Consider the following 13,444-nt stretch of genomic DNA (forward strand, 5'->3'; position numbering starts at 1 on the left):
AGCTGACAAGCTTATACTTGGCGAATTTACTCAAGTACATGAGTGAATAAGCTCGCGAGCTTATTGATCTCTTGGAGCAACGAAGGTACATGAGCGAATCCACTTGTTCTGATACGGAAGCAACCGTAGGATCGAAAGAGAGTCCTGTATTCTGCAATGCCGAATTTGGTGCCGCCGTTGGATTTTATGGTGCACGAATTCCATGGGAATTGGAGCTGACCATGATACTCTCAAAGGCCGAGAGAGGCTTGGTCTCAAAGATGCGCCGGCATCCATAATAAAATCCCAAGCATCAATTATACTAATGGGTGTTGCTTCACTTACGCAATGCTTCACTCGGTGCTACAATTTATATTGACAGGTCAAGTGCATAGCTATTTCTGTAATTCTTCTTCTCAGCACAATTTGAGAAAGATGTTTGGAAACAGAAGAGAAGCCTGTAATTTAAAAAAAGGGTCCACATCATATAAAATGAGCTCAAAATTTCGGAGGAGGATAAGAATTATTTTCGTTACAGATGATATGGAAGAATTAAAGGCTAGTTCTTATCTCAACGAGACAGAATTTAGCCAGCGCATAAATTTTAAGATGAAATCAAACCCTCTTTTACCACCAGAAAAATATTTTTTAAAAATGGATAGGGTCTTCCATCATTAAATCAAGCGAAAAAAAATGAAAATAATAAGTAATGAAAAACCGAGCCTTCATTATATCCAATTTATCATATGACGACTTCAATTTTAAGGGCTGCCGACTTCTGTAATTTAGCAATTGCGCCACCATTGTATATACCTGCTTTCCAATCTTTTTACGTCCCTCCTGCCCTCATATTTCGAGTTCAAGGCTGGCTTGGATTTAGGCAAGCCTGGTGGTTCGACACTATTCTGATATGTAACGATCATTCATCCATTGAATTGGATTTTTTTTTGTTTTTAAATAAAGCCTCGAGCACAGGTTTCTGTGACGAACAATTGCCCGTGGGTGGATTTACGTTAAACATGGCAACTTGAGTTAATAATTTTTGCCACGCATGCATAATTGCATGGCACAATTCGGACCATCTAGAGAAAAGAGCATGCGTCAACAATCAAAATTCTAGTGTTCATGCACCATCTTACGAATTATGAAATGCATTCTCATGCATCGAACGAAGATACATAACATTTGCAAATCATTGAAGTTAAAAATGAAGGTTCTACATCTCTTTAATGTATGTCTCCTAAACTCTCCTAAAGCAGACCTTGGTGGACAGCCGACCGTCCATTGTGACATTAAACCACAGTCCTCATGGGATTACCCACCTAACTTGCAAGATCTTCTCAGCTTTGCTGCAGTCCTCAAGTTTCAACATACTTTCATTTGCCGAAGAGAATTTAAGTTTGCACCACTCCAGGTTGTTAACTGCATTTCTACCCATTCAACGTTCCTCATGACATTTAACTGCATTTCTACCCATTCAACGTGAAAAAGATTATCAGCTAAACTTCTTGATCGCTGGTAAACAAGGAGAAAATCATAAATGAGCGCAGATAGGCCAGACAAGTTAAAGCATAGGGTTGATAATTGTTGCCGTTATTTCCACTCTACCATCTGAAAGGCTGTTATAATCTTAAAGAACAGAACGCAGCAGACAAAAGAGCTTTAGCATATATGTTTCATGTGCAGCCCAGTCCTTAAATAACCTATTAACAGCAAAATACATTCATTACCAGCACATCTCAAGCACAGGAAACCAAACAATTGCAGAATTGTAGGAAGTTACTTGGTCAACAAAAGCTACTTCTATAAATACTGGGGAAATAAAAACAAGCAAATATTTTTTGAACTACAAAGATAGCCTTAAAAGCCATGATTACAGCTTTCAACAGAAAATTATGTTGCAAACTTGCCACTGGCAGTGGTATAAAGTTAGAGGCCGGGACAAGGTCTGTTTCCTTACTCCTCTCTCTGAAGGATGAAGGAAGCAACTTTTAAAGGCTACAAGGAAATACATTGATCCAACTCCTCAGACTTTCCTCCTTCAAGCAAGCAAGACTTCAAACTGAAAGTTTGCTAGTCGGGAATCATTTTCATGTCAGAATCATGTCTGTTCGGATTTGCAGAGTGTGACCAATCAATGGATGCATATGCAGACTGAATGTGCTGGCTTGAATTGTTGCAGGTACCACTTTGGTTGATGAGGCTACCAGGGTCATCAGATGATTCACTTGATGTCCCTTCAGAGGGTGGGCTTGCCGCCAAAGCGATCCCAAAGTCTGCCATTTGAGGAGGGGCTGATGAGGGTTCACGTTTCAATGGCTCTGGCTTTGGGCTTTTCCCTTCTGCAATGAAACTGCCCATGACAACCTGAGAATGCGTCAAAATTGGAATGCTTCAAAATTGGCATCTGAGAGAGGTGATGCAAATACAAGAACAGTAACCATATATGGACCTGCACAGGTGTTGCTGCCATCAACATTCCAGCCACACTACCCCCAAGAACACGACCATCAGATCCTGCTAATGCCACGCTCAAACCACCAGTTCTGCTACGAGTGCCACCATCCTCTGTAAGAAGAAAGGAACCTGATAGAGAGATGATCTCAAAGCGGCCCTGCATCACGTCACCATCAAGTGCTATTATGACACGGTACAAACATAAGATTATGAGCAACACACGTACACAATAAAAAGGTAGAAACAGTTTGTCTTTTAAACCATCCAAGGCTCATTTCCAAGTACTAGACACTGCATTGTTGGCCCCCATCCGATGGGCCACAATCCAGACCACAGCATTTAGCATGTCCAAAAATTAATTAATATTGAGATTATGAACAAAGAAATTGCCTGGAACAATCAAGAATCCACTCATGAAAATCTGATGAAATCTTCTGCCACTATCTGTGGTATACACCCAAGGTTCAAGGTTAAAGACATGGGAAAAAGAATAGGGGCATCAGCTGAATCCTTCTGGGACAAAGATAACAGAGCATCCAAGGAATAATAATCCTAATACAAAATAATAGCAAGATGGTCTGCCACTTCATTAGGAACTCTTGACCTGGGTGAGTCTGACCAGTGATAAATTCAAATTTTGTTTTTTAGTATAGTTGACTACTTGGCTTACTAAGTGATAAATTCTCACTATTTGGCCTTTTATATTGTGTTAACATTATCTAGTAGCTAGCCCAAAGGTAAATGGGCAAAATGGTCTTTTTGGCATCATTAGTTTTTGTTGTCTTTGAGAAGAGGACAGAAATGCCTCTAGAATAGATAATTCAACACCTTCTTGCCATCTTTCCTCCTTTCTTTCTTCAGCCCATCAGAATACTATTAATCTAGCTCTATTTTCCTGATTTTCTTTCCTTCTCTACTCTACTTCATACAGCTGCTTCTTTCACAGATTTTTGTAAGACAACTAGTTGAAGGTGGATCAATCCCTCCCTTGAAGAGACCACATGGGTACGTATTTTGCCAACAAAGATGTTCAATCACAGGATAGAACTCGAGTTTACTTTCATATCTTATCATGTGGATGGAGCACTTTAGTCTTTTACTTGTAAACAAGTTTAGTAGTTGTTCTAAATCACTTAGCAATCAATCAGTCATAAATTGTAAAAATCTTAAGGGAATTTGCCCAAGTGCCTTCCTCATTTTAGCAATATATTAGACTTGGCACCAAATAGCTTATGAGACAATCCAGATTTCATTTAATAGTTGAACTCCAGAACATAGCTCCCACCGATATCATTATCCCCTTCAGCCATTAGCTTAGGTTGTTTTCCGTCTCCAATCGTCCTCCCACATTTGTTAAGACAATTCTTTGGTTTAAATCTGGGAATATTTCAATTTTAAACACAGATAATCTGTATCTGAGAGTTGTGAGAATCTTTAGAGTAAGATACTACCATTGTAACAGAATTCAGAAATGACATATCCAAACTAAAACCTAGAACAACCTATACATTCTTTATACTCAACTACTACCATTCAGGCAGTGTAAAAAAAAAGCCAACTTCTTTTCTCATTATCCATGTAAATGAAATAAAAGGTCCACACAAAATAATTGCATTGTGAACAGAAAATGGATTTCAGATTGAATTAATTAGTTTTGCTTATATTCCTCAATGCATTAATATATTGATGGAGAAATTAACTAGGTCATAGAGAACAAGGATGCATTAATAGCTGCACCTTTATGTTTGAATGATAATCATCTTCGACAGGCATCAGCAAATATAATAGAGTTTACCAGATTTGCTGTATAACTAACTGTTTCACAATTAACTTATGTACAGACATGAAAAACTTTCATATTTCTCTATGGTTGAATATTTAATATTTAGCAGCGATTTGCACCTGCAAATCAAAACCAGTGCTCACTTTTTTTAAAAAAAGAGAGAGCTTCGTATACTAAGAATCTTCATTGGTTAACAAGATTAAATCTAGAAACAGCATACAAGCATCTCTGCATTCAGATAAGCAAGTATAAGTGACATGGAAGAGAATGGTTTTTGTATGTCATGCTTCTTCTACAATAGTAACAATATTAGCCAAAGCTTATTCCTGTGTTCAAACCTCGTATGTCACTGTTCCACCAGAGGTTGCTGGCTGACGAAGTGTGACATTACAGATGGCACCATTTGCTGAAAGTATACATACTGTTCTAGGACCTTGCTGTGAGAATGCCATGATTTTAGAAGCCACGTCCTGCCAAAACAAAACAAAGACCTTGCGATGAATATAGATTTATCTTTAAGCAAACAAATATGTGTTCTAAAGAATTGCAGAGCACACTCTTAAAGATGGGACAGATTCGAGAAAATTGAATGCATGGGGTAGTAAACAGTGTTTCAGCACCTCACATAATCAAGGAAAATGGCATCTTTTTCTAAGTATCAAGAAAGTGTTCATTGAAACCCATAACATATATTATGGTGTACTGACAATTCAAGAAACAAAGAACATATGATAGATGAAAGGATAATTAGAAGTGTGACCAGCAAAATTTTCGGCATATTGTCTTGCTTTTAAGTAGGCTAAGGTATTTACCAGTAAAGAACTTGTATAGGAATTGTTTAACAAGATTTGTACATTTATATTCCATGAAAGCGATCTAAACAAGTTGCATAATGGTGAAGCAAATTATGGTGAGGTTAATATAGCGAAAAGCAAGTAATTTTGCAATGCAAGCTATTAGTGGTGAATTGACGTTTGACAGGATAACAGGTTTGTTTAAGTTTTAATGCATAGAGTGGCTGGATCTATTATCCTATTCCTATTTACCAAAACTCTAAGATGGCAAGGTCGGGAACAATCTGATGACACTCATGTGGAATCATGTACAACAAAAAGATGAAATTTCAAAGCAAGCAAACAAGGTATACGGTTATAAGGATGAAAAGAGAGTCATTTTCAGGTTAGAGAAAGTTGCAAAATCAGCTGACAAAAGACCCTAATTCTCTGAAATAACCAAACCAAAGACTCGTTTATATGTTGGCTCAGTCTTGAAAGTCTTTGACAAATTGTTATGTTCAGACAGGTTTGAGAAGGTCCAGTCTTAGTACAAAAGATAACAGACCAACAAAAAGAAGAAATTAGGGTGGACCTGTCAATACATACAGACATAACAAGTATTCCAAAGCAAGGTAGCAGTATAGGTATTGACATACCTTTGTTTTGATCCTCATATCCACATATTTGTATAGGATGATTGTACGAATTTGTAGATATTTTGTTTAGGTATGGAAATGACCGCATGATGTAACGAATATACCATCCTTTACTTCTATTTCTGGTGATACCCATTCTCCTACTTTGACAGCATAACATCTTATAACCCTACTATAAATGCAGAATCAATGAGGATATCATGTCTCACTCCAACAGCAATCTAAGAAAACAGATCTTCCTAATCATCTACTACCCAATTTAAAAGCAGAGGTTGGTATCTAGACCCTCAATTTCACTTACTACGACCATTAAGGTAGGTTGACATCTGATATTTCTTAAACTACCTCAGTGTCACAGTTTACCAACCAAGAAGTATTATAGATCACTTAAATAAGTCAGGATCAAGATGGTTCCACCTCCTATGCTAGTTGGTACTGTGAAGATCCGTACGGGCGTGTATTTAGTCCCACATAGGTTATTCGCTGGGTAGATCTTGGGTACTTATATAGGATCAAGAAACTCAAATAATACTTTTCAGCTAGCCATTTCGAGTGAGGCCTGGGTTGTTACAAATGGTATCAGAGCGAACTCAGCCCATAACCTATGTAGACTAGGGGATACTGCAGCACGGATCCATTGAGACTGACCACAGGCCGATCGTGGTGTTTGTGATTAGATTTGAATAAATTTGAACCCTTAGCCTGACGAGGACGTTAGGACTTGAACGGAAAGAGTATGTGAGAACCTATGTAGGCGTGTGTTTAGTCCCATATCGATTATTCACGGGGTAGACCTTGGATACTTATACAAGATCAAGGAACCCAAATAATACCTTCCAACTATCTATTTTGGATAAGATTCTAGATTATTACAAAGGAACAACTTCAAACAGAACCTGACTCAACCACAGGTGGGTCAACCCTTATGACCCGACTAGTTTAACTCACAAAAATATAGTTCAACCAACCCTGTCAAGCCCACCTAAATATAACCTACTGCAGACGTCTAACTAAATGAATAGATCTTCAAGATTTTGCTCTGCAAGTGAACTATGAGCATGAAGATCCCTCTGTCTAGTTGGATTGATAGTTGAAGCAAGAAGCATAGGAGGGCTGAGGGTTGGCACTCATTAACATCACAGGTTGTCATTGTTCGAGAGTGGTAGTTCACAATAAAGAATATATGGAGAGGGGGAGAAGGGGGTGGGGGAGAGGGAGAGGGAGAGGGAGAGAGAGGATCACTAGATTCTAGCATTATAAGGCTTCATATGTCATTACAGGTTAAGATCTAGGATAAGCAACCTTTATTAGATAGAAGGGCCATATTATGGTGAATGAGAGAAAAAACAAGGATAGGGCTTTGACACTTCAAATATTACAATCATTCAATGTAATTATCCTTTTAAAATATTATCTTGGCCATTGGATAAAGCATAGATGGAAGCAATCCATCACTTTACTACACAAACCTTGTAACCTAGGCTTGCAGCAATAACTTGGACAATTTAATCGAATTGTTGGCACGATAGTCTTATAGGCCTGATTTATTCTACCATAGTATAGCACCAAACCGAACTATGGCTTTGACTTAAGCTTGAGACTTCCATCTTCATGCTAGGAAGCGTGACAAAAGCCATCTTGGAACTAAAAATTTAGCTGGCCGAGAACTAATACAGACCGATTCTGGTCATTTTTATGCCATCAAACGAACCTTTTGGCAGGAGTAGAGTCATTTTCCTTCACATTTCAAATCCTCCTTCCTTCTCACAATAAATCAAAAACCATTGTATGGTTCCTTCTCAGAAATTACAAAATAATAATCTTTAAGATTTTACTTGACTACTCTTGGCTTCAGTTTTACTGTAAGACAGTAGCAGTTTATCTAAAATATGTACTGGTCATGGCATATATAGGCTTTTTGAGTCCTGATGGTAAACAAATAGGTGCAATCTACCAACATGTAAAACAAATACTGTTCAAGTTACATCCTTAAAATTCTGAATTTATCCACTAGAAACAACGGTCAGAAGCTCTGATTTCAGTTGGAACAAATGACTTTGGATTTCAGCCATTTATCAGTTTGGCCTTTTCAACCGAAAATTTTATAGAGATAAAAAAAAACATATATTGAAATTATATAAAAAGAATAAAGAGAAGTAGAATAAGTAGAGAAAAAACAAATCAGACGTCTTCTTAAAATTTAGGAAAAATCATGAAAATAAAATGTTTAAGACACAATGTTTAGAGTGAAATATGTCATTAGATTATTTAATGGCAATCTAATATACAATAATACAATGCTTATGAGTTTTGACCTCTATGATAGTTGAAATATGTCAAAAGATTTAGTTCTCTAAATCTATTTGAACTTAATACTGCAATGCGTTATGATGCTTAAGTTTTATCCTAAAGAAAAAATTCTACCATATTTAAGGAAATGAAGAAACAGCAAAAAGTTTATATAAACATCTCCTACATGGAGTAAATTTGGCTGCAGCAGTTAATTTCATCTAAAACTCTTGAATTGACTACATGTTTGGATAAGCTGGCACTGAGATTTGGATGATGCTTCAAACCATTTATCAAACAGAACATTCGTACATACTTCCTTTTCTTTATGAATAAAGGATCCAAAACATCAAGATGATGGGCAAGAAAATAGAAAAAATAATAAAACTAATTGAATTTATTGAAATTGAAGGGAACGTAGTATGGGGAAAATAGATATGTAAGGTGTCTCCCTCTCTTCTTTGGTTAGCTTGATCCTGCAATTAGAGCTTAAATATGCATAAAGAGATAAACTAGCATCAGTTTTTATACACTTGCCTCTCCAGCCTTAACAGTAATAACATGTGGAGTAAAAGCGATCCCTGAAGATCCTGAAATTACAAAGAATAGTAATATTAGTTAATTTAGACCAGCATATAGAAAATTATTTTAGAACCAGAAACATCAAGACATTAATGACTGAAAATTAAACAAGCAATGATGTAAATAAAGAAAACAAAAAAGTTAGGTCTAATAAGACTTATGGTAAAATGCTAGCTAAAATAAAGTTCTGGTCTTAATATATTGTTTGCCTTTTATCTCTAGCCATATCCCAAAAATAGAAACTTGAGTATTTTGAGAGAGAACTATGCAGGCTATAGAAAAGGCCAATAGTTATGTCATTGATTACAAGAGATCATCAAGAAAAAATGAAAATATAAAAGAAAAAGAGATATGATAGATACAACATATTCGCAAGACCTATTGACACAATGAAATTTGAGTAAGTTTCAACACATGCTCAAAGCAAAAAATCTTGATTTAGATTTGCAAGAATTAACATTGCAAGAATCAAGGTTTGTCATACCGTACTAATACCAAACCGGTATGCGGTACGGAGGGGTACCGACACTCGGTACGCCAAACCAAATACCGTACCGAGCGTACCGACATTGTAATTGGTTGGTACCGGTACAAGATCCGATATGGAGATGGCAAATCTTTGCAAGAATACATCAAGATGTATATGCATAAGATACTCCTATTAGCTCATGTTTTAACACTCAAATAGTTATGCACAAAACAGTATACCAAAATAGAATTCTTTCATGAAGATCAATACAAGATGTGTTGTAAAATGAGCTAGTTAGAATTTAAGCAACACATCTAATTGGGGCAATTCCTTTCACATATGAATGACAAATCACGCATCAATACACTTTATAAGAGCAAAAAGTGGTAGCATAATAATTACCCAGGGCATCAAGTTGTTTCTTCTTTCCTGATCCCGGAGGGCGGCCCCGGCGCTTAGTTCCCAGATCTGACATTGGACTATTATGGTACCCCGAAACGGAAGGTCTAGGAATTAAAGCCAAAGCCATGCTACCATCAGCTCCATATTTTCTTGGCCTTCCTTTTTTTTTCTTCATTGGCTCACCCATGTTAAGTACACCACTTGGTCTAGTCCCTGACATACCATCGCCATGATACAAAGAGATAGGTGAATCCATGGGTTTCGTTACCGAAGAAGTCATAGTATCGAAGGATAACCGCATTCCATGCATCATTCCTGCTGAATTTGGAACTACCATGGGACCATTTGGTGCTGCAGCTCCATAGGAATTGCTCTCCACCATCATCCCCAGAGGCTGGGACGAGTTCAGTCTCAAAGAATCTCTACCATCCATTCTTCAAAACCCTAAATACCAACGCGCTACTTCTTTTCTTGGCACTTCCACTAAATCTTACCTCTTCTCAGTACAGAATAATACTATACCATATACTGAACGAAAACCCCTCTTTAAATCACACCTGCAGCTCCGAAAAGACGCCTTCAGTGAATAGAAGAAAATTTACACGAAATTTCCAAAATTTCCAGAAAAATGAATGGCAAATTCCATGCAGAAAAAGGAAATTAACTGAAAGATCATATCAGCATTACATCTCCACTAAATCTTCCCTCTTCTCAGTACAAAATAAACGAAAACCCCTCTTTAAATCACACCTGCAGCTCCGAAAAGACGCCTTCAGTGAAAAGAAGAAATTTACACGAAATTTCCAAAAATTTCAGAAGAAGAAAAGGCAAATTCCATGCAGAAGAAAAGGTAAATCTTCTCCATTTACCCACCCGCAAATATAATGCATTGCACCAACCCAAATTCTGCTATCAATTTTCTTAAAGAAAAGAAAAAAGGCCTCCTTTCCATAAAATCCACGAAAAAAAAGGAATGATAATAAACAGCGGAAGGGGAAACTGAGAACAGGACACTACCTCAAAATTGATCAATAGACTGAGCCGCGAACGTGACGAAGCGCTTGGGTTTTCAGAGTTTTAGGGTTAACTCGACCTCCGAGCCAAGGAAAAAAAAGAAGACCCTAATTCCTCCATCTCTTCTTCGCCACCAAACCCTCGCCACAGCACACACCCAGACGAGGAATTGGGGAAAACGATGGGAAATGGAAATAAATATTCTTGGTAGAGAAGGGAAAAAGAAAATTATCGAGACCGAGAGCTCGAGCTTCGCATGGATTTATAATTTAATTTGGTATTGGTTTTAGATTTATATCAAAGAATTTAGGCATGTTTTATTATCATATATTATTTTATTAGAACTTTGCCAGCTTTCCAGAGTCCAAATAAACTTTATATATATAACATAATTATTATTATATGTTAATATTTTTTCCGTCCGATTTGGCGCACCGAAAGGGGTGTTTCGTGTCACGCTTTCCCTCTCATTTCAAGTTCAAATAGATTGCCAGGTTTTCTAAAATTTTCCGAATCACGTGACGGAGAGCGAGTGGTCCTCGTCTCTCTCTGTGAGTAACACCACCATAGCTTCAGTAATCGTGTGGTTGCCATGGCACACGGATACAAATCTTTCATTTGTTACAACACCCTATTGATTCTGTCTATGGTGCATCATTCTGCACACAAAAAAAAAAAAGTAGACAACTAAGTTATTTCCTCTTTACCAAAACAAAAAAATTAAAGTTCATGGCTGAAAATCTTTGGGCAAGGATTTATACAATATTTGCCATCCGATGGCATATGATTTGATGACAATTTTGTATATTCATGTGCTAGCTTGGTCCTATTAGTTTCTTTAATTCTAAAACAGAACATGAGGGATGCAACATGCCTATAGTGAGTGGTAGAGGGGAAAAAGGATCGTCCAATCCATAATTAAAAGGCCGCCTAATTTTGGCCCAGTAAATACCAATAATAAATAACTAAATCTTCGCTTCGGCCCAAAACCAGCTCGTCCTCGAAACTCCCCCAACTTCAGACATTCGCCGACTTCCACGGCTAAATTCGGGGTGCCTCCAAGCAAACGCCGACCCGTTCCGACCAAGTTTGAGATGCCGACCCCAGCAATACACAGCATACGCTCCGACCCTCGAGCTCGGAGCGCTTCCTCGAGTATACCTCGAAACCCGAAAAATCGAGCCATTTCCGGTCTACACCAAGTTGGCCTCACTAAACGCCTCACACGACTACTTAACGAGCTCGGCCTCACCAACAACCACATCCACGTGCGGACCTACACCCACTTATGTAGCTGTACTCCATCATATCGTCGTATCATGTCTCCGTAACCGGCCAACAGCAGTCAGACGGCACCTTGACTACTTCGGCCATACCCTGTTATAACTGTCAAAGCCCTATCATTCTTAAAAACGTGCTGTGTTGCGTGTCACTAGCCCACCTGAGCTGCACGCCACCAGCTCAGAGTCATACCCCCTCATGATGGGGACTGACAGTGCCTCCGTCACCTGGGCCACTCCATCGAAGCTATAAATAGCTCGGTCACGTAATTCCTAAGGGACCTCTCTTTTTGGCGGAACCAAATCTACCCACTCTAACTTGATTGTCGGAGGGTCCTCACCGGAAACACCAGTGAGGCTTTGTGCAGGTCTGCAGCCGTCGCGTAGGAGGCGGCTCCCGTCTTTCCCTTTCCAGTACCGGCGGCTCTCTCAGCTTCGCTGGCGTGGTCACCCTCGAGCCAGATTTGAACCACAACAGTAAGCATGTCAGATGGTACGTCGGTGCTACCCATTCAATAGCCATGTATTTTTGTGTAAATAAAGAAAAATGAAGTCGTTATTCAGTTTTTGATAATTCTTCTTAATTGTTAAGTGTCTGGATTTTAGTATTCGAGAAAGAGCTTAATTGAATATGCATAAGAGTTAGGAAGACGGGTCACAACCATCCTATGAAAGAGATGATATGCGATGTATATATGCAAAGGGGTCAATACTGAATAGCCCAGTGTATCATCTTTGTCTCCACCCTTGTCTTTTATGGTAATAATTTATGACAATTCTCATTCCATAGAACTTTTAACTTTTTTGATCTTAGATATGAGAGGTAGGATCGATGGGTTTGATCTCAAATGACAAAAGTGAGGTGGATGGCATGTGCTTTACATACCTGTTTGACAACAAAGTTGCACAAGTCGTACATATATTAGAGGCTTTTTCCCATACTTCATCCTATTTATATTCCGTTCATATCTTCTATTGAAAAAAAAAGCTTATGACTTATATTCAAGAGATGAAATTGCTTTGATGAGTTTATATTAAGTTTTTTACACCAGCTTGTTTTGCGTTGTTATCATTAGAAGAAATGTATTCAAAATTATAAAATTCATCTACTGTATTCCTATAACAATGATACAAATGAAGGTGGCTTTGATGAATTTCTTGATTCATACTTCATAAAAATGAGTTAAATAATTTATATCTCTAGTCAAGTATCTGCCAAGTCAAGGGTTAGAGCCTTGCTATAGAGGAAGAGAAAAGCACAAGGAGCAAATAGTTAATGTAGTGTTCTTTTTTCTAAAATTTATTTTGTTATGCATAAATTGCACGATTCTCCATTTACATGCGTAGTTGCAAGGTGCTTAGTTTCTTTTTCTTTCAAATGCATGCTAGGGACCTAAAGGGGAGGAGAAATATAATTGCATACATATACTAAAATAAATATATTGTTTCTAAAGGCTGCATGAGTATTTTGTAAAAAAAAAGATAGCTCAGTGCACGAGGCTCTTATCCTTGCAATGGTGCGGTGAGAGTTTGTTTCTGTATTTCAAATCCATAACCTCCAAATCATCGTAGAGAAACTTCGCTGCTGCACCAATGCTTACTCTCTAACATAAATATTTTGTAATCAAATATATATTTCAAACTCGAGTAAGTGAAACTCCATACTGCCATAGAGAACAAATCTAAGAAAATTATTCCATGCAAAGAAAGTTGTTATTTTCTTGAACATAATACCATTCATAACTTTTCTATAGCTG

General features: G+C 37.8%; 1 protein-coding gene across 9 annotated transcripts; it reads right to left on the bottom strand.

The window, feature by feature from the left end:
• Positions 1-1,758: 1,758 nt before the first annotated feature.
• On the bottom strand, positions 1,759-10,759 carry LOC103711794 (AT-hook motif nuclear-localized protein 10-like). 9 transcript variants are annotated; one of them, XM_039119121.3, is made up of 7 exons: positions 10,411-10,694; positions 10,081-10,143; positions 9,394-9,950; positions 8,478-8,536; positions 4,558-4,689; positions 2,432-2,593; positions 1,759-2,346 (listed from the first exon to the last, which is right to left on the bottom strand). In XM_039119121.3, exons 3-7 carry the CDS (start codon positions 9,824-9,826, stop codon positions 2,053-2,055), a joined length of 1,080 nt encoding a protein of 359 aa, XP_038975049.2. In that variant the 5' UTR covers positions 9,827-9,950; positions 10,081-10,143; positions 10,411-10,694; the 3' UTR covers positions 1,759-2,052. The 9 variants fall into 9 exon arrangements, with proteins under 9 accessions (XP_038975049.2, XP_088574954.2, XP_038975057.2 ...); XM_088718828.2 differs by having other exon boundaries at positions 9,394-9,970; XM_039119129.3 differs by having other exon boundaries at positions 10,059-10,143.
• Between the last annotated feature and the right edge of the window lie 2,685 nt (positions 10,760-13,444).

This window comes from Phoenix dactylifera, chromosome 3, assembly GCF_051530095.1.
Source record: "Phoenix dactylifera cultivar Ajwa chromosome 3, Ajwa_hap1_PhDact_Kaust_v1.1, whole genome shotgun sequence".
In the NCBI taxonomy this organism is placed as follows: Eukaryota; Viridiplantae; Streptophyta; class Magnoliopsida; order Arecales; family Arecaceae; genus Phoenix; species Phoenix dactylifera.